General features: G+C 43.9%; 4 protein-coding genes across 4 annotated transcripts in view; 2 read left to right on the forward strand and 2 right to left on the reverse strand.

The window, feature by feature from the left end:
* Positions 1-169: 169 nt before the first annotated feature.
* On the reverse strand, positions 170-2187 carry b3gnt7l (UDP-GlcNAc:betaGal beta-1,3-N-acetylglucosaminyltransferase 7, like). Its single transcript, XM_030118517.1, has one exon. It carries the CDS (start codon positions 1884-1886, stop codon positions 654-656), a length of 1233 nt encoding a protein of 410 aa, XP_029974377.1. The 5' UTR covers positions 1887-2187; the 3' UTR covers positions 170-653.
* Positions 2188-4002: 1815 nt separating this feature from the next.
* c20h1orf174 (chromosome 20 C1orf174 homolog) lies at positions 4003-8650 on the forward strand. The gene is made up of 4 exons (XM_030118553.1): positions 4003-4243; positions 6522-6593; positions 6755-7120; positions 7495-8650. Exons 1-4 carry the CDS (start codon positions 4232-4234, stop codon positions 7624-7626), a joined length of 582 nt encoding a protein of 193 aa, XP_029974413.1. The 5' UTR covers positions 4003-4231; the 3' UTR covers positions 7627-8650.
* A 278-nt stretch (positions 8651-8928) lies between these two features.
* On the reverse strand, positions 8929-12251 carry dffb (DNA fragmentation factor, beta polypeptide (caspase-activated DNase)). The gene is made up of 7 exons (XM_030118531.1): positions 12103-12251; positions 11320-11446; positions 11028-11213; positions 10435-10514; positions 9839-10012; positions 9435-9535; positions 8929-9355 (listed from the first exon to the last, which is right to left on the reverse strand). Exons 1-7 carry the CDS (start codon positions 12223-12225, stop codon positions 9112-9114), a joined length of 1035 nt encoding a protein of 344 aa, XP_029974391.1. The 5' UTR covers positions 12226-12251; the 3' UTR covers positions 8929-9111.
* Positions 12252-12707: 456 nt separating this feature from the next.
* nphp4 (nephronophthisis 4) overlaps positions 12708-20787 on the forward strand; it is a 174943-nt gene continuing 166863 nt past the window's right edge. Inside the window, exons 1-2 of the mRNA XM_030119429.1 lie at positions 12708-12887; positions 13121-13258. Of these exons, the coding sequence (XP_029975289.1) occupies positions 12708-12887; positions 13121-13258 (318 nt within the window). The remainder of the gene's footprint in view (positions 12888-13120; positions 13259-20787) is intronic.

A 20787-nucleotide genomic window follows, 5' to 3' on the forward strand; every position in this document is an offset into this window, starting at 1 on the left:
TTCACATCAATCAACCAGTCTGGCAACGTATAAACATGTATGGACATTTTGTTAGAAACACAACAGGCTTTTTAGGCCGGTAACCTTCAAAACACTTATTTAATATCAAATCTAGAGTGTTGCAGAAACATCAACTCCTGCTGCAGTCATCCAGTATTTACAAAGCCACCAGGGAACTTCAGGTTTATTTACACTATCATACATAAATGACTCTGTAAATCATACACATTGAATTAAAAAAAAATGTAAAACAATATATTAACTTAAAAACTCTAATCATTTCATTTTGTTTCTCCTTTTCTTTTACAATTTCACAATGATCTTGGAGATGACTTAATAATAATGCAGCTGTGAAGTCCAAAATGAAGCAACTAAGTCAAGTACTGTTTAATGCCTGCAGGAGGACACGGTGTCCCGACAAACGGACAGATCATGGCACTAGAGATCAGAAACCTGGAGGGCTGTGGAGTAGTGGTTTTTAAATAAACTTTACTGCTGACAAAAATGCAACAACGAGACCCTGAAACGGACAAAATGCTCAGTAGGAATTCAACACAAGACTGCGGATTCAGCAAAAAAAAAAAAGGGTGAAGATCATCACGTGTGATCAAGTATAAAGGTCTACTGTGTCGCTTTGGTGGGTGAAGTGTCCGTCATATGGAGAACCTCTGCGCGCACACCAGGTCCCCGCCGTGCACCACGCTCCACATCTTCAGCAGCTCCTGCGCGCTCAGTTTGTGCACCACGATCAGGTTTTTGTAAAAGCAGGGCTCGCTGTTCATGGAGCTCACCCTGCGCCTGGTGATGCCGAATGTCCGGAAGCCCGGGTGCAGCTCCGGGGACAGGTGGAGCTTCTGCAGGCACATCCCCAGAAACACGTCGTCGATGGGGTACAGCTCCAGGTCCTCCGACACCACGAAGAGCCTCCTGGCCAGCGGGGAGGACATCAGGAAGCCCCCTCCTCCCACGTAAGGCGGGTACGGCTTGTCGTACAGCTCTTTGGGGATGTAGTATTTGCTCTGCCGGTTCCGGATGGGGATCGCTTTGGAGATGGTGTCCCCCACGAACAGGTCGGCCTCTTTGCGCTCCTCCACCTTGAAGCCGATGAGCTCCAGCAGGTTGTGCGTGTTCACGAACACGTCGTCGTCTCCTTTGAATATAAACCGCACGCCGGGGCAGTAGATGTCGAACCACTTGAGAAAGTTCACCTCTTTCAGGGTCAGATTGAAAAACGTGTCCATGAAGTCCCACTGCAGGATGTCTTTGTAGATCAGGTCCTCGTACTCGATCAGTTTCTGGAGGTTTTTGGTGTCTTTGCCGATGTTGGGACTTCCCAGCAGAAATAAAGTTTTAATAGTCTTTCCGTCCACGGTTTGCTCCCTGCCCCAGGTTTTACGCACGGCCTCGCGGCGGTCGTGCTGCTCTATAACGGATTTGACCACCATGAGGAGGTGGACTTCTCCATCCGCGCACTTCTCCGGGTGGTTGATGAGCATGGGGAAGTACCTGCAGTGTCTGTGCAGAACAAACTGGTGAAATCTCGGGTCCAGACGCCGGAACCAGTCCTGCGTCCTCACCGACGCGTCCTCGCTGCAGTTCAGAACCTGCGCGTCCCAAGTCGCAGTCCTGTTGGACACCCGCTGAGTGTCCGGCTCTTTTCTCGGCGCGGGCGACTCCGAGCTTCCCAAACTAGTTTTGCCGACTTCTTTTTTGAAAGAAAAACACTCTGAGCCGCACCAGCCCGCAGCTCTCAAATGTTTAACTCCAAATGCGTCCTTCTCCGACAGCCTCAGTTTGTGGATCATCAGAAAGGACGCAAAGACCAGGGACAGGCTGAGCAGGGGCTTCAGCAGACCGACCCGCTTTCGCCTGAAAAGGTGATCCATTGCTGTCACTGTCGCGTCCGAAGACCCTCTAATTCATAGTTCTTTACAACCGTGCGTCTGGAGTCCATCGCCGCCGTCCCTTCTCATGAGGACGCCGGAGGTTGGATGCGTAAAGGCGCAGACAGTGAAGCGGTTCCAGGACGGAATGCGCCCATGGCCGGGCCCAGTGGAGTCACACATCTCCCCTCGGTGCGGGAAGGCGATGCAGCATGCCAGAGGGCTTCTTCTCCGTCCCTGGTCTGCACTCAGACTGGAGAGCTGCTACAGGATCCCACCTCCTCACCCCCACCTGCCCACAGATCTCCACCCACCAATGATCCGCGGTGATCCCTCTTCTCACAAGCTCAAACAAGAATAAAATGCAATCGGGAATTGGGGATTGCAATGATCACAACGAAAAACAAATACCATTCAAATATATGTTTAGGCAGAGATAAAAGAACACGGGACATTTTAATCAAACACATTAAACGTGCAGACTGTGATCAAGTTAAAGTGATAACAATTTCAGAAACGATGACAGAATTTTATTTTATTCTTCAACTCTGCCAACAGTTTACCTTTGAATGAGTGCACTTTCTGTACAGTTGCACTCAGCATTTTTTTTTTTTTGCAGGTTTCCAACCTGATCTGACTGCTTGCCACTGTTTCTGGCCAATCTTGAGGCTCGCACGTTTCAGACTTCTTGGTGGAGGAGGTGATGGTTCGAGATGAACTGTGGTTGTGAATTTATTGTTGAAAGTTTGAGATCAATGACAAGCTAATGAATGAGTGAATGGATTGCAGTTTGTCATTCTTCGGAAATGAGAGTAGTAGGCTCCAACTTCTGCTTATCTGTGTGTGTGTCACTGTGCCGCTCAAAACAATACTGACATTAAATCAAGTGAAATCTAAATTATCTTTCAGCATTACATGACAAGTATAGGCTACAGATGTATAAAGATGTAATTACAAGTTGAAGACAATTTTGTTGAAACCGCAGGTCCATACCAATGTCCAAATGTCCATTAATTAGAAGTTCAGTTCACATATATATATATACGAAAAAAAAGTAGTATATATATATATATATATATATATATATATATATATATATATATATATATATATATATATATATATATATACTACTTTATATATATATATATATATACTACTTTTTTTCGTCTTTCGTAATAGACAATCTCTCTCTCTCTCTCACTCTCTCTCTCTCTGCTGACTGGGGGAAATATCCATGGTTAAACTTCTGTACATTTGTAATACGTATTTACATGTCTGAATTATTCTAATTTTTGTGGAATTTAAAGGTTTTCCAATTTCAAAAGTAATAAAAAAAATCCATAATTGGTTTAGATAGTTCAAATAACAAAAGGCAAAAGATAAATAAGAACATATAAGAAATTCCTTTTCGGATTAACATAGTTTTTCTATTCTATTCTATTCTATTCTATTCTATTCTATTCTATTCTATTCTATTCTATTCTAATTCTACTCAGTCAGGAGCAGCAGGCGGAGGGTCTATATAAACAAAGAGTTCTGCCGCCCCCTGGTGGACAATCATAGAATTGCAGCAGTTCCCCGTCTGTCCTGAAACGACCTCAAACGACCCCCCACGATCAGACCTCATGAAAGAATGAAAATATAGATGTGTGCAAAACATTTACTTGGTTGTTGTAAATGTATCAGGAAATAATGCAGGAAAATGTGAAGACAAAATCCCAACATATATGTTAGTGTGTATGGGGTCGCATAGGAAAAAAAATATAGGAAGTGATGGGTGACCTATTTCCAAACACATTTGCATTTTCCCTCTCTTTAGCTTTTATTTTTTTGAGAATAAAAGAGGAATTGTGTACCGGAGCGTGGAAACAGCGGGGGGGGGGGAGGTCTGACGATGTGTCCGCTGCTCGGAGGACGTTAACCGGACACTTCCAGCGCTTTGCCCGCCGGAGGAGGAGGAGGAGGACCTCCCCCAGCCTCCTCCACCACACACGGCTCGGAGGACGCCCCCTCCCCTCGCCTCGCCTCCCCGCCACTTCCAGCGCAGCGCTGCGCCCGCGGCCCGGAGGACCTCCCCCCCGCCCCGGACACCGCCACTACTCGCACGCTGTAACCTCCGACTGAACCTCGCAGGCAGGAAACGCTCCGCGGCGGCCCGGAGGAGCACAGAGCAACGCAGACCGACGAAGGCGGCGACCACCACCAAACCCCCTCCTCCACCAGCTCCGCCACCGATCGGGACATATCAGCAGTCTTCTCCTCCAGCCACTCGGAGCCGATTTCCCTTTAAAACGCCGATAACCAGGCGAACAACCTCACATTTATTCCCCACGCCCCGCCGCTAAATGATCCACACGGTGAGTGTCCCGAGTTAACTAGCCGGCTGCTAGTAAATGAACTAGTTATTGGTAGCTCGAAGCTAGTGGAGTTAGCACGTAGCGGGGACGATGCGAGCGGGTTAAACTAGTTGATTTAACCGCAGAGTTGGTTTCAGTGTGACTCTGGAAGAGGCTCGTCTGTTTTTTTCCCCCCCATGCGGGGCTCATTTCTGGGACCGGAGCGGTCGCTTCTTTGACCGACACCGCCCGGTCGGTGGGTAAGTTAGCACCGGCTAAACCCGATTCCGGCTAGCTTCAGTGTCGGACTGTGATGTTGCTCATGTTAATGGAGGATGGGGATTATGTGGAGGATCTTCAGTGCCGTGTGACCGTGAATGCGTGTTGAGGAGTTTGTTTACCGGGGGGAAACGAGGGGCGCCTCGCGGGGGTAGGGGGGCGGGGGATGGGTGGGGTGGGATGGGGTGGGGGGGATTTCTCCCGAGTTCAGGAGGTCCGCGCAGATCCAGATCCAGGATCTCACACACACAAACTTTGCACAGATAATCCGGAGCGCTTTAACCCTTCAGCAGGCGGATCAGCTTTTTGTGACCGCGAGGTTTGATCAAAACTGCGGAGCACGTGCTCGCTTCAAATGATCCTCCTGGGACTACTTCAAAGCAGCGAGTCTGCTGAAAGAATTCAAGGTTATTCTGAAGAACTGGGTTTAGTGAGTCCCCAGATTTATCCTCAATAGTCTGCCAAAGTTAATCTGATCCAACCTTTCAAGGGAAAGTTTCCATCTATGGTTACTCCCAGTTTTTATCTTTAAACTAACCATTATCAGTTAATAACACCTGTCATTTCCGACAGTAACGTTGTTTTTGCAGAGCATGAGAACTATGCGGTCATTATGCTGCAACAAGAAGAGATGTGGAAGTTTTTTTTTTTGCTGTTTTGATGCAACCCCCCCCCCCCAAAAAAAAAAAAAAAGTTGTGGAATACATTATTTTGATCAGTTTTAAACATTCTGGCAGATTATTGCATATGAAGAACGTTCAATTGTGTGCATAAGAAAATAAAGTAGATTGAAAGGTCACAAAGTATGTATTGAAATGCTGAAAAAAAGTGGAAATTGCATTTAAACAGCAAACATAAGGCAAATAAAGAACCAATATATACAGATCCGCACTTTGAGGACCTTCCCTGTTAAGATAAATAATGTTGAAAGTAAACTTGCAGACAGTATTGAGACAGTGGAGTTGGTGTTAAATTTAGTAAATTAGATCACTACAGTTTAATTGTAGACTAGAAAAAAGTAAAACCATTGCATCAAAACTACACCTTTAGTTAAAAACAAACAAAAAACACCTCTTCAAACCATTGAACCAAGTTTGTAAATGTTACGTAACTCCATAATAAGCAGTCTAAAAATAAACTGAACCGTGTTTAGCAGTCACGGTCCGTAATGTGGAGCTCAGTAATCAAGAGGGATTCACTAAAACTCATCAAATATTTCAATTGGCTTCATAGTCTTCAAACACAACCAAATGGGTTTTTAACCTAAACAGAAACATGACACGAGTTTTCCAACATGTCCCGTACTCCTAACACATTGGAGATGTGCAGGTGTGCTTGATTTATTATTTATTTATTGATTTATCTCCTCTCTGGTGCCACTTTTCACATAACTGAGCCTCTCTGAAATCCTTTTATGGTGCAATAAATCCCGGACTCATCCTCACCCAGCACCTCGTCTCTGCTGCCTCTGATAAAGTGTGTAAGATATAGAGGCCCTGCCATGTCTGTCATAAGATGGTGTTTTTCTGCACTACAGCACAGTTCAGGTTGCAACAAATCAGTTTTTAGGACTTACAGGGTTTGAGAGATTCTTAGAGATAATGTCTTAAATCTGCATAAAAATATCAGACCAGAAGTTTGGACTCTTTACCATATTGTTTTGAAATCGTCTTCCTCGAGCACCACCCAATAAATCTGGCAAGTACAGAGACCAAATATTTAGAGTTTTGTTTCTTGTTATTCACTGTCAGGAATTTTGTACTCTAAACCTCAAACAAGATGTGTGTGTTTATCGAACTGTGTAACCTCAAATGGAATCAAAAAATAATGGCTTCATCTGCTTTTTTGTGTCCAGCTGAAAAAGAAAGTGGGGGCAAAAATTGCAAATATGTGTCTAAAACTGGATTTTCAAGAGCGGTGACAGTATGCTGAGCTGACTCGTGTGACAGCTGCCTCCCCGTCGACTCTTTCACCGGCCGATCACAAGGTGTTAAACGCGCCGCATGACGTTGCTTTGCAGATGGAGGGCCAGCTTGATAACCTGAAGCCCAGAAAGAGGAAGAACAACTCTGAGGCCAGAAGTTCCAGAAAGGTGGGCGTCGCCTGTTCATGACACGTTTCTTATAAGTCACTCTGAAAAAGAGGCAGAAACACTCGCCTCACTGCACATTTTCTGAATTCCAGCCATGAAATAAATTATAAATCCAGCTGATCGTGTTCTGTTGCGACTCCGTTCTTCCCTCCCTGCTCCAGGTTTCTGCTGCGGGGCGCTGCGTGAGGAGTCCGAAGAGGCAATCCGACGCCGAGAGCTCCTCGGCGGCAGACTGCTGCCGGAGGCCGGCCGACCCTCTGGAGAGGATCTCCCGGATCAGCTGCGAGTGCCACCTGTCCGCCGGGAGGAGGAGGTGCTCGGCGTCGCCCGAGCTGGCGGGCTGCGACGGGAAGGAGAACGAGCTGCGGACGGGCCAGGATGGAGACAGAGACAACAGCATCGGGGACAAACGGGAGTCCGAGCGCAGGGATTATGAAGAAAGAGGGAAGATGGTCTTCTTCCCGGATGACGACAGTAATGAGATCCTTCCAGTGGAGCAGTTCTTTGGAAACCTGGACACTGTGCAGGTGAGAAGCTCTGATCTGCAGCGCTCTGGTTTTAGTCATCCGGAACATGAAATATTCTCTGTGTTCGGGAGAGATGCTGCCTGTTATGGGATGTTTTCGGTCCTGCTGATGTTGCAGGCAGAGCTGTGAGTCAGTAGGAATGTGAAGCGGTCCTGTTATGTCCTGTTTGAAAACAAGACTCCGTCAAGTCTTTTTATCTGCAGCAGGAACATCAAAGACACACTCCCAAGATTCACAGTATGCTTTCAAAACTAATATTTGGCACGAAAATCCTCACTGACTGAAAGCAGTAGTTTCTTGAAGGATTTTTTTTTTTTTTTTTTATATATAATACAAGAGTTCACCTGATTCACTGTATCATTTCTACCCATCAGGACTTTCCTCAAAGATCGGTGGCGGCGGCGGCGTCTCCCCGCAGCCACCGGGAGCACAGGAGGCGCCATTACTACGCCCCGGAGGACAGCGACGACGAGGAGGCGTGCTGGGGCGACGTAGCGGCCACTTAGAGGAGAGCCGGACTCAAACTGACATCTGAACAACACGTTCAAGACTTTGCATTCGGCCGTCGGCTGAAACGACCCCCCCCCCCCCCCCCATGAGTGGAGGCGACGGACGTCGGCCGCTTTGTGGGCGCCTCCAGAACGGCCTTGCAGACAAAGCCAGCCTAAGGTGGGAGTAACTTCCCATCAGCCACAACTGAGAAACTCCAGCGTCACAGAAACCGTCCGAGGTGATCACTTTCCATCCGACGAGGACCAAGAAGATGCACAACAATGCCAAATAGCTTCCTTCCTCCGCCACCGCAACAGTGGATGCCATGACTGAAGTTTGTTTTTTGTTTTTAAAATACGGCCTCCTTTGGGCGCACGCTGAAGCGTTACTTCAATTATTTATTACTCAGTATGTTCTCACATGGTATAAGTGGTCTTAGCTTGAGGGTGTAAAAAAAACAAACCAACAGCACTTTAAACCAATCTGTCCGTTTTAAAGAAAAAGCTTCGAGGGGCAGCTTTGCAGATTGAGATTCGCCACGTGAGATGCCAAAGAGTGCTGGATCAGAGTTACTACCTATACAAGCGCTAATCTCCCACCACAGATCTATAGAGGCCACAGTTTGTGAAAACAAAGCGACATGTTCATAGACAGGGCGGCGTCGGTTTAGAAGGATGGAGCTCACGCCAAAGAGCGGTTCGGAACACATTTTATTGTCAAATCGAGAATGTCACATCAGCAGTTTTCTGCATGGGAGTCATATTTCACCAAGTGTCTCAACACATCTCTGTGTCTTCAGGGTTATTTCTGCAACAAATATGTACAAGACAGACGGCGTATAAAAACAGGCGATGCATCTCGTCAGTGAAGGAGCTGCAGAGTGGCGAGCAAGAGATTCTGAGTTCTTGACCCAGCAGCTTCCGATGCAGTTCGGATTGGCTCTAACAGCAGATTAATACCGCGATCAGACCTGAGACTGGAGTTCCATCCTCTCACACAGCCTGTGGATTTCTTTCTGGCAGCTTTCATACAAATACTGTGTATATATAAACGTAATCCGCGCAGCTCATCTTCTCGCCTGCTCACATTCTTGATTGTCGGGGCTTTGAAATCACCAGTGAATAACTTCATCAATGCAATCCTGCCATGTGACTTAGAGGCTAATAACAGCAATTGCACTAGCTTGGTTCACATCGAATTGTAGTATTTTTGTACATAGCAGACAGTTTTGACCATGCATTAGTATTTTGGAATTTTGAAAGATATTCACTGCCTTATTTAAAGCAACATCTTCATATCCTCCTATGCAACTTTTTGAGGGAACAAAATGATTTGTTCTTTCTTCATCTCCGTGCCAACATGATTGAAGTGGAATCATTACAAAAGAAAAAAACAGTACAAGAAGTGGTTCATACAGCAGATTATCATGATGTGTTTGAAATTAAAAAGAATAAGTGAGGTAAAAGTGTGACGTTGACTTTTTCTTTGAAATCAACATACTAAGTGCGGCGTCTCTTCCTGACTTGTGCCTTCGGTTTGGACTTGTTTGCGTTGCTGGAGAAGATTTTCTTGTCGTCACATGAAAGGTTGTGGGCTTCTTTCTTGTGGCAGACGATGTGAACCAGCTTGAGGTTCTCCCTGGTGAACAGCAGCTGGTAGAAGTAGTCCAGATTGACGTCGCTGCTCTTGTGGTTCTGCAGCGCGTCCAGCAAGGCGGGGATGATCGTCCTCCTCTTTTCAATCCTGCACAGAGGCCAGAAAGGAAGCGTCAGTCATGGCAAGAGTATCTCCTGTCGACGTTTCAAAGTGTCTTTCATCCAACCTGTGGTCCAGGTTCCAGGTGCTGAACACGATCCGGCTCTCGCGGCTGCCGTACGGGTTGATGGAGTGAAGAGACGGACACGCCTTCTCGTCAAAAGATCCCTGAGGACGCCGTTGAAAGATAAGAGGGGGGAAGTTGGTACAGCTGCCTGAACTCCTCAAATCGACTTAACTTCTCTTTGTGGCTAAAAGTGTCCTCAAGAAAAAAGTAAACACAAAACTACCACACATACAATTATTCAGGATTTTAACCTCAAACTAGGGAGGAAGAAGGGGATTAGTGGTTTTCAGGCTCTTGGAGGCATCAAAAACCCACAACAGAACTGATTTGATGATTGGTTGGTAGCCACACTGTACTGATGGAGCTTTCCAACTCATTCCAGCTGTTCCAGTGTGCCGCTCTACCTGGCAGGTGAACCATCCCTCCTGGGTGCAGAGGCGCTCCGACGTCTTCTCAGTCCGGTCGAAGTAGCAGCCGTTGTACTTTGCTTCCTTTAAAATTTCCGTCAGACACTTGGACGCTTTCAGGAACTCGGCCTTGACTTTTGCTTTCTCGATACTTTTTGCGGCCTCATCGACCTGAGAACACACAAAACGCCGTCAACATTGGCTAACACGTTTTTAAGATGTTTGTAAGACGTTTTCCAGATTGCTTTTTGTTTTTACTCCTTACAGCAAACAACTGTGCAAGACCTTCCCAATATTAAAACAAAATCCAGATTGTTTGGGTTACGGAAAGAGTTTGTCAATACCAATAAATATTCCAAAATAAATTCACAAGTATTTAGGATAATTTCCTGACATTTTAATTCCAGTTTCTTTTAATAATTTAGTTTAAATAAAACAAAATAAATAAATATATCACACTATCGAAAAAGTATTTTTTTTTTTAACTTTTGTACCTTTACAAGCAACACTTTCCCTTAAGAAGCTGAATCTGTACTTTAATCAAACTCTTTTCACACAGGTGTTTGTAACTGGAGTGCTTGTTGAGTAATCACCTCTTTCATGTAGCTTCGTATCCTGCTTTCACAGTTGGACTTCATGTACGCAGACTTAGTCTTGAATCGAGAACCAACACCTGAAATTAGATGCAACAAATTCATTCATCAGCATGTTTACTTCAATATCCAACTCATGTTTGAGCGCTGGAAGAGTGGTCAAATTTGACTGTTTAGTATTTGAAAAGAAACGTGTGCATGTTCATGTGTGCTTTAAGTTTTTTTGTCTTCCTACAACAGAAGCTTGTGTTCAGCCTGACATGTTGAGATTAGACAAGAAGCCCCGCTGAGATAACAGACATAACACCATCCTGTGTCATCAAGGGTGTGAAGCAGACTGTAGTTTATTTTACAGATGAGCGAAACATGTACACCTGTCTGACCTGCTATGAATCACAGTATTTAACCATGAACAGTAGAGCTGTGAAAAACGGCATGTTCTCATTCCGAAACCAAGTTATCTCTAACCTGTCACATCTGATGGAATGTGTTTGTGTGTTTCGAATCACTACTCGATGATTTGATAACTAAATAACTCCCAGAAGTCTATTGTGATACCCTTCTTTGTCACAGATTTAAATTTCATGTGGCACCTAGAAACCAGTCCTGGTCGTCCTCTCGGCTCTCCATCTCGGACTTGTCCTCCAGGTTCTGGAGCAGGTCGCTCAGGATTTTGCGCTGTTTTGATGATTTCTCATTGCAGAGCAGTTCCCTCGCTGCTTCAATCAGGCTGTCCGCATGGCGGTCTGTGTTCAGGAGCTGACCGATGTCACTCACAACTGGAAGGAGACACACACACACGGAGTTGTTAGATCAGTCAGCAGCACTATTGAGAAAGCTCAAAACTTGGCGAGACACTTGTGACACGTCTGAGTCCGTCTATACCTCCGCTCCAAGTCTGGCCTCGAGATAGAAGCACGAGTTCAGTGTTGTCAGGCAGAGTCGGGAAGAACTCCTCAGTCACAATTGTCCCATCATCATACAAACACACTTGAGCACCAGAGGAGGGGACCTGTCATGAAACATAACAGACATGCATGGGCAGGTTAAGACATTTCTCTTTTTGTAACTTTGCTACATTTTGTGCTCAGAACGTGCGGACATGTAAAGCCAGCATGTTTTATCTGTTTAGAATGAATCCAGCGGTTCATCAGAGTCCTCTGTGACAAAGGCTTTTCAGGATAAAATACATTTTCCCCTTTATGGTAAGATTGCTTCTGCACCAACTCTGGAAGCCTTTTATGTGGAGTTGCATGTTCTCTCACGTATGTGGATTCTCCACTTTCCTTCCACAATCCCAAAGCATGCATATTCCTTCTGATGTAATGAACGCAACTTGATCCAGAGACGAAATGTAGATGAAGAAGCAAGTTTCTTCTGATGCTTTGTATCAAATTTACACTGCATTTCAAGTTATGTTCAGTCTGAAGGCTTAGATCAAGTGGTTGTCGACACACTCTGGCTAAGAAAGTATTAGAGTTTATTCAGTTTGTGTCAAAGAGGGCTTTTAAGAACATCTGCAATTAATCTTAACAGAAAAAAACTGGTTTCTGTCGTCAATATGGATCACTTGGATCGATCATGGAGACCAAAACAAAAAACAGCTGTTCTGCTGCTCCTTTATTACCTCTAAATAGCGAGTTTACGATGTTTTCAAACACGGCTCACCTGCAGCAGCTTGCAGCTCTTTTTCAGAAGCTCCTTCACATCTTTCACTGCCACTCCGTACTTTTTATTTTCACCAACACTCCTAATTTTAAAAGGTTTACTCTTGTGGAAAAGCCGTAACATGTTCCTGTTTGTACATACCGCTTCCTTCCTCCTCTTCCTCTCGGGTTGCGCAGGCGCAGTGAGGGTGTGCTGCTGCCCCCTGCTGGGTACAGTTCCACATAACTACTTTACCCACACTGGGAGTGCAGGCTCCTCGCGAGCATTGCCATAGCAACTGACGCAGGGTAGTGGCAAGTACCAAACCAAAGGGGTGATTTTCTTATAAAAGGGCGTCAAAATGGAGTTTAAGCGCTTATTTTTCTGTACCAGATCATTTTGAAAACCTTTTGATTCATAAATGTGTATTGTCCGCTCGTGATATATTTGTTTTAATACTCACAATTCCAGTTCCATTACTTGTATTTTTGACCCCTTCCCCCCGGGATTGAATCGTAAAATCTTCTTTCAATATGGCGGCATCGGGTTTGAAAATCTCCTCGGTTTTCAGATGACAATATTTGCAGTTTCATTTCAGCTGTGTTCTCTATTTTAGCGGTTTTGGCATGACGAAAACAGAAGACGCGGCGTCCTGCACGGCGGACGGCTGGGAAGAGGTGTTTGACAGAAACAGAGTTGTTCCTCCGCCCAGTCAGACCGTCCGTCAGGTTTTGGAAAGCCACTTCAACACTTCCCGGGGCTTCCAGTTCAGCCTTCACCGGGTCACTGCAGCCCAGCTCCCGCAGGTGATCACCAGTGCTTCACACACACGGAGGTCATGGGGGGAAAAACCCCTGTAGTTTACAGTTCTTCATAGATTTACTTAAGTGACCTTGTGCTGTCAAAGCCTACACTTAGCTCGCCTCAGTAAATCACAGCCATCTTTTACCTTTCTTCTTTTCCCCTCAATTTTTAAGGACATTATTGTTGCTAAGGCTTTTAAAGCTTTTAGTAAAATGTCTGCCTTGTTCACCTGCAGGAGATTTCTACACAGGAGCAGAATGGGCCCTTCCAGCTGCGAGTCACACTGTTCGACAGAAATCACCAGTACTTCTTTGGGAAAACATGGAAAAGCTCACCGCAGAGGATGGAAAACAACAAGATTTCCTTCAATGAGGTAGAACTTGCACTGAAATAAGTCGAGACATGGGTTAGTGATTTACTGAGTGTGTCATTCTGTCTCAATAAGCAGTGAATTGATGCTCATCCAAGCATATATTACTTTTATTAGACTGTCATTATTTAATTAAACCCAATCAACTACCTTGAAATTAGGAGCTATGAATGGACTGCTTGGCTGCCGGTCGAGACACAACAAATTATAATAATTAAATAAGAGGAGATTCCTGCTTCAGGTTACTTTTCTTTAAAATCAAGTTGAAGACCTGCCCAGCAGTGTTGCAGAGAAACTTTCAGTAGACGATCAGACACTATTTGGTTGTAGCTCAGTCCTATATTGTGAAATGCTTCAAAAGTAAAGGCATAAGGACACTGATCTAAGTAAATAAAAACTGTGTCATGTATGAGAACATATAGGAGAAAAGCAATTATGTTACTTGTAAAAACTGCCTGTTCAGACACAATGTGTCCCTCTTTATTAATGGGGGATCTGTGCCAGTGTAAATGGTGCTGCAACAAACATCCAAATAGTTTCATGAGTTGATTCAGATGTTACTTGGTTTTATTCAGAGCTGACCTCTAATACCAGTGACACAAAGCTGCGTTGAACAGAAAAAGTTGATATTTTTCATGTGAAATCAGAATGGTCATTGTGATATATTGGGCGATTGGGCTTCGGTGTTGGGGATACTATAATGCACCTGTTTTGTTTTCTCACATCATGGCACGTGTAAGAATTATGCAAACACACATTTATCCTATGTTGTTATGGTCACGCATGTAATTAATCTCACTTGTGATGTTAAGTGGCAGGCAAAAACCTTGAGATGGGCTCTGAACCGGTATAACCAGTATGTCAACGACCGCAATTGTACAAGCTGAAAATGACTTAACATTACATGAAGCATTTCACTGTCATGAACCTCTGTGTCTCGCTGTAGCCAAGCATCTGCTCTGCTGTTTGTGTTGTAGTAGTTGGAGGATCAAAGTGGAAGCAGAGTGAAGTCCACATGCTGTAAACACGCCTTTTCTGGATCCAGCTTGGCATCTGGCATTTGGGGATGAGATTTCACATAAGTGTAAACTGAAGTGGGAGCAGTTTGATTATAGATCATCTTCATGAAACATTTGCAGTAAGTGTTGCATTATTGTCCATTTAAAGCACTTTTCACCAGTCTCAAATTGCTGTCAGTGTCGCACAATGATGTTTCAGTACATTTCACATTTTCAACTCAGTCAAGCTGTTGCAGAATAAACAGGACTAAAACGGGTTGACTCTCAGGCAAAGCAAACTGAGAGCGCAAACCGAGCATCTCATTGTGTACTTGTGCCAGCATTTATGTGCTCACAGCTGCAGCTCAAGTGGACAATAACCAACACATCTCCTGCTGTAACTGAGATTCAAAATGTAACTTTTGCAAGATCAACAGAACAATTAAGGCTGGGTTGTAATACAAAAACGCTCAGCACAGTCAACCATAAAGCTCTTAATGTTTTATTTCATAAGTTATTTTTGCCTCCTGGAAATTTTTGGTTAGTTATCAGTAATCATTTGTGGTAACCAGGGGTTATTGCTGTGTTAAAGATGTATTTAACCATTTTACATTTCTTGTTATTGCAACACCATCCTGTTCTTCTGCATCATTATATTTAGAGTTCATTGTGTAGAATTTAGTGACATCGAGCAGAAAACAGAAAAAATGAACACTGTAGCGTTCCCTGTTCTGCCCTTTCAAGCCTTTATGACAACGGTTTCAATAGTTAGTCGGCCATACAGACCTACAGACCTGAATAGTTTTAGTAAGAATAAAAGACTGACTCTGACCGCTAATGAGGTGAAATGTGGAGAAATGCATATAGGGAAGACACAGGTGATGAGCAGCAGGTGTGTGAGAGGGGAGAAATTATTAGGTTTTTGAGGGTGCCAAGGAAGCATGTAGAGAGAGAGAGAGAGAATTGCATATCAGTTAGTTCAAAATAAAATAAAATTTCAGATTTTATGAAACTGTATCTAATTAAATGTTGACTTCATGCTTGAAGTTTTTCCTAATGCCAGTTATTATAACTGTAAGAGAGACAAATTACAATGACAAAATACACTGCAAACTCATAGATGTTTCTATATCCGCAGTGTCAAACATAAGACTTGTGGGCCAAAGCCGGCCCACAAGAGACTCCAGGAAACCACCAAGCAAATTGTAAGAATTACAAAGAAGCCATCAACTTTTTTAGTACAGTTTTCTTCAGTGTAGAGGACATAAAACAACATCGAGGCTCGAGCTAGCTACCCCAGTGCAAGCAGTCCACTGTTAGCCTCATGCTGTCAGGGTAAGTGTGTGAAAACATGCATGGCAAAATAGTACAGCAGTTGTAGGAGTTTATGTGAATTTTACTCCAGAAAGTATCATTGACCATGTTGTCGTCATTTTTGTTATCTTGAAAAACATAGACATTTTCAAAACTAAGGCTTAATGCCATCTCAAAGAAAATCTTCAAAGTTTAATTGTAAAGGTTATGATGCCACTCATCCAGCCCACTCAAGATGATATCGGGCTGCATGCGGTCTCTGTTTTATTCCCAGTGGAAACCAACAGTCGGTGATCATGATGTTGTATGATATGGAAAAGAAGATTTGATTGAAGGTCTGTGAATTTCCCGAATTTTAACCTCACGTTGTTTGAATAAAGCTTTAGAAAAACTGAATCCAATGAAGGTTACTTGTGAAAAAAATGGGTACTTAGCCTGACAGCGTAATGCCCAACCTATTCATTTGGTGATCGAAAAAGTAAATGAACAATTATTTAACGAGGGAAAAAAAAATAGATTGCTGCAGCTGTAAATAAATGGCTGAAGACATTTTTTTTCCCCCTTCTGCTGACAAATCCACTCTGGAGTGAAGTGCTTGTTGTAAGCCTGCAGCTCATCTTGTGATGTGATCATTCTACTTAAGTTTCCTCGTGCCATCACTTTCAGCACCGTTTCAGTGTTTATATGCTGATTGTATTGCTGGAAGCATTGTGTGTCGGCCGCATTATACTGACAAACAGTCAGCCATTAGGACATCCGTCCTATATGGTTTGTCGGTGATTATTATGTCTACTTACTGTAGCGTTTATTGTAATTTAACACACTCTTCAGGGAGTGGTAATCTTTGCGCTCCTCCGAACAAACAAATATAAAGACTTGCATGTTTATTGACAGAGGATTGGATTTGCTGTTTCCTTGCACGTGTGAGTTAGTGCAGGTGCGTTTCCAGTCAGAAGACTGCTGCCTCACTTTTCTGCACTGTTTTCATTTCTTTTCCTTTTTTTGTGCTAGCAACTAAGTCTTTTCTTCTCTGTAATCATCATTGGACAAAAGGAACAAAGCAACAATTTTTTGATGTCAAATGATGCTGTGAGAGATGTACTCTTTGAAAGTTATGCTTTGATGATGAAATTTCCAATTACCTATTGAAAATGCTAAAGAGAACGCCGTAACAATGAAGGGCTTCAGATACAAAAGATAAAATATTCGACATTGATATTGAAATGTGCCGTGAGCCAAATTATCGTCATCGTGTCCAATAAATAAGTTCTTTTGTGAAGTTAGGCTCCGTGTGGACTGTGCACGTGCAGCTTGAGGGGCGGGGCTTTTTGCGTTTAAGTACAGTCAGTGATCTCAAGCCACTCTTGATTTTCTCAGTGCAGGCCGGGGCTCTTGTCGGCATTCGTAATCCCAATTTTCCAAACCTTCAGCGCTTGATGCCGTTGCCGTGGGGGTCAGGTATTGAGTTTACTGGCCATGTAATTTTTCGTTTTGAAAAGCTGAAACTCAATCTTCAATCTGCCTGCTGTCAAAAGGCATCATACATGCAATTAAAAAGAAAGCGAGGGAGGTCGGTAGACGCAAGATAGAATGCAAGTGAGTGAATGAGAGGGAGGCCGGTGGGTTCAAGTACGATGGCTCAACCATCCAGAGCAATGCACAGCGGAGAAAAGAAATGAAGAGTGCAGACAGGATGGAGTGGATGGAGATGGATGATAGAAGGATTGCAGCAAAAGTGAAATCGAGGATTTACCAGACCAGCCATCATGTTTGGTTTGGATACTTTTGAACAGGCAAGAGGCTCGCGGTGGAAGTAGCCGAGATGACACGATTTTCATTGTGAGCTGTCCGGATGGACAGTATTAGAAATGAACAGATCAGACGGACATTTAATGGATGAGCAGTCTGAGAAGATGTTATGAATATGGTGGTCGAGATGCAGCTGGCCGGAAGGAACCAGACCTCCGAGAAAGATTCTGGATTTAGTGAAGGAGGACATGGAGATGGTTGGTGTAAGAGGAGAGGAGACAGAAGATCAGCTGCGGCAAAACAGGAGGGAAGGTCACGAAGAGCATGGATTTTGGTTTTGGTTTCAATATTCCCAGTTTGATTAGGAATTTCTGTTGAAAAATGTGAATTATCCATCCATCCACAAATGCTGCCACATATTGTGATCGCATTTCCATTCCTCCCCGTTTCTATATTCTGTTACTTTTTACTTTTTTAGCCATATAACTGCATATATTATTAATTTTTTTTTACCCTCCAGTGCAGTTTCTAAGTTTTTCAGTGCATACATAAATAACTGAAGTTTCTGTCTTTAGTTTTTCCCTTCCTAAATGTGAAATACCAACAACTTTACTAGAACATGTAGCACACCAGAAACATTTTAGGATGTGAATCAAGTAAGTTCTGGGATGTTTTCAAGTCTAATCAAGCATTTCTCATCAGCACTTCAATGTGTGAGCTGTAATGAATATAGACGAAACAGAGTACAGAACACTGAGTTCAGGTCTGGTTCTTTTGAGCCTTGCCATTTAATTAATTAGTTATTTTGAAGAATAGAAACAATAAGCATATCTTTAGAATAGTATTTATTCATTGCGGCTTTTCTGTAAATAGTGACCAAGATTTATTTACTGATGAAGTTTAACCCAGTTCACATTTTTGTTTCTCTTTGTTGAGGACAGAAGCTGAGAGTTCTGGGAGAATCAGTCCACAGTGCCTTAACACGACGGTGCCATCCATCTATCTTTCACACCGCTTCATCTGACCAGTCCATCACAGAGAGTCACACAACTGACGGCGTCCATTCATTAAAAGTCACTTTCAGAAAAAAAGCATCAGACCGTGGAGTTTATTCCTGGTAACCTATTTTCTCTGTGATAATCGGCTGCAGAGGACCGTGACCTGTTATGTCGAGTGGCAGCAGTCACACTCCTGTGAAGTCGAGTGGACATGTTCTAGAGTTTCCCCTTCCTCCTTCTCTGTCCTAAATCTTTTCTGTCACGCGTGCCCTCAGACATAAGCCCGTTTTGTTCAGAAATATTTGAAGCGCGAAGAGGAACAAGGACTCCTGCAACAGATGGTCTGACCTCCTCAGGGCCCTGAAAAGTGGCAAGTTCTCCGGGATGCTCGGAGCAACCCACCTGTGCAAAACTGCACTTCACGCTGGAAAAAGAACTGTTTGTACCTGTGCCTGAAGGGAGGAAGAATTACTGAAAAAAGTGAAGCCCTTGCTGTTCCTTGTTGATCATTCGTCCTTGTATTTTCTGTGTAATCCCTTTCAGGTTCAAATAACGTCCAGCGGCTCAATAGTCTCTCTTCTACTTTGGCCATAAATAACCTCTCAGATGCTAATGGCGGGCTGGCCACATTGTGCAGTCTGAACTTTGACTACATTAAGTGTTTTTGTGAAGGGGCCATCATTAGTGGAGTGCAGAGTTTCTCCCTGTGAAGTGTGGAGACATCCAGCACTGTGTTTACCCTCCTTTCCAAGTCATTTTGTTATTTCTGAGCAGATATCTGGGAAGCAGCTGGATGTCTCTTTTCTCTCCGAGTCAAACATCTGAAGGTCTCTGTACATCCTGGTTGGAGGCCAGTCACCCACTGTTTTATGATCGTTTCACAGCAATGTGGAGCTCCTCGGTAGCTTGCCATTTTGAAGAAGCCTCATCTGCTTACAGTGTGTTCTTCTTGGCAAGATGTTTTGAAAAAAAAAAAAAAAACTCTTGTAAGAGGAATCGGAGTGCGAGCTGTGGCTGGCTGATGAATGCAGACTGTTGCATAAGTCTTTGTGCAGGGACACCAATGAGTCAGTTATCGGCTTTGGCCTGATTCACTCACATTCATGCTGATGTTTATGAGTGGAGAGTTGCTGTTTGATATCCAAATAATGTTGGAAGAGATGACGGAGTGGGCTTCTCTCGGAAGTTAAAGGAATACGGCGAAAACTGTAATCCAGCCCACCCACCCCTCGCGCTCACTCATCCATGATGGATTGGTTTTAATATTGGGTGAAAAGCAAAGACGCACAGTGATTAAAGTGGGGAGCAGAGAGCTGGGGCTAAATGTGCTTTCTCGATTTGTGTCTGCGCCTTGTCCGCATGACACCCGAACAATGACGCTGTCTTTTGCTTTTTTGTGCCAGTCCGACTTATGAGGCCACTTTTCCTGTTTGATGGGATCGTGAAAGTCGTTCATAGCTTTTGTCTATGTGAAGTATTTTTCAGGAATTTTAAGTGGTATATTGTCACCTGATCACAAACAAAAACAGACATTCCACAGTTGGTAAAATTACATTCTTACACATCTTTTTTGGTTTTATAGAAAAAGGCGGTAGCTCATCAACAGTTTGTCTTTGAACATCCAGATTACACTCACAATTTTCCACCAATTGCTGGTTTTCTCGACATATGATGAAAAATGTTCATATTGTCTTCTCCTGGGTCACCCTCCTGAGGCAGTGCAAGCAGAGACCAACAGAGGGCAATGTTGCGCTGCAGAAATCCAGTCACAGGAGTCCAGAGACTGGAGGAGTCAAAGCGAAATGTGCATCTTTCTGCATTGTCTCTCACTGTGATCACTCCATTTGAACTCCCTGCCTTCACAGGGAGCCAGTGGTTCCTTTTCATATGTGCAACATTATCAAGCCGACAGCTGGGCTTCGGGAGAAAAGGCCAAGCTTTGTTCGTGTCCGTGCAACCTTTGTTTTTCTAGGTACCCATTTTGGCAATACATGGACCAAACTGGGAGAGACACACTCAAACACACACACACACGCACGCACGCACGCACACATGGGCAAATGCGCTCATATTTCATTTTTTCCGTTCTTTACTCCCTTTAATAACCTTATCCACATGTTCAAGCCGAGCCAGCTAAAATCTAAAAGACCCCCACAGCAGGGCGGACCGTTATGTGTTAGATCCCTACAGTGTGATTAAAAACAATATGCTTCACCAGCACACATACACACACACACACACACACACACACACACGCACACACACAGCTTTACGACATGACTTCAAACAGCAGAAGAACATTCGTCGATGGGAAAAGTAGTATTTCTACATCAGTCGTGCAATTCTTCCTCTTTTGTTTCTTGAAATTTGTACTCTGAAGAACAACCCAGTTTCAAAGAGATGAATCCCATATGGTTCAAACTTAAGCTGGGAGTAATGAACACACAGCAGCATTTACAATCAGCCCGCGAAG

Source organism: Salarias fasciatus, chromosome 20 (assembly GCF_902148845.1).
Source record: "Salarias fasciatus chromosome 20, fSalaFa1.1, whole genome shotgun sequence".
NCBI classification, from domain to species: Eukaryota; Metazoa; Chordata; class Actinopteri; order Blenniiformes; family Blenniidae; genus Salarias; species Salarias fasciatus.

Bases quoted from the DNA above. Each gene is read 5' to 3' on its own strand.
- b3gnt7l (XM_030118517.1), bottom strand. From the start codon at position 1,886: ATGGATCACCTTTTCAGGCGAAAGCGGGTCGGTCTGCTGAAGCCCCTG.
- c20h1orf174 (XM_030118553.1), top strand. The intron at 6,594-6,754 runs GTGGGCGTCGCC...TCCCTGCTCCAG, and splicing joins AGGCCAGAAGTTCCAGAAAG to GTTTCTGCTGCGGGGCGCTG. The intron at 7,121-7,494 runs GTGAGAAGCTCT...TCTACCCATCAG, and splicing joins GAAACCTGGACACTGTGCAG to GACTTTCCTCAAAGATCGGT.
- dffb (XM_030118531.1), bottom strand. From the start codon at position 12,225: ATGTTACGGCTTTTCCACAAGAGTAAACCTTTTAAAATTAGGAGTGTT. The intron at 11,214-11,319 runs GTATAGACGGAC...GTCTCCTTCCAG, and splicing joins AGGCCAGACTTGGAGCGGAG to TTGTGAGTGACATCGGTCAG. The intron at 10,515-11,027 runs GTGCCACATGAA...ATCTAATTTCAG, and splicing joins CGACCAGGACTGGTTTCTAG to GTGTTGGTTCTCGATTCAAG.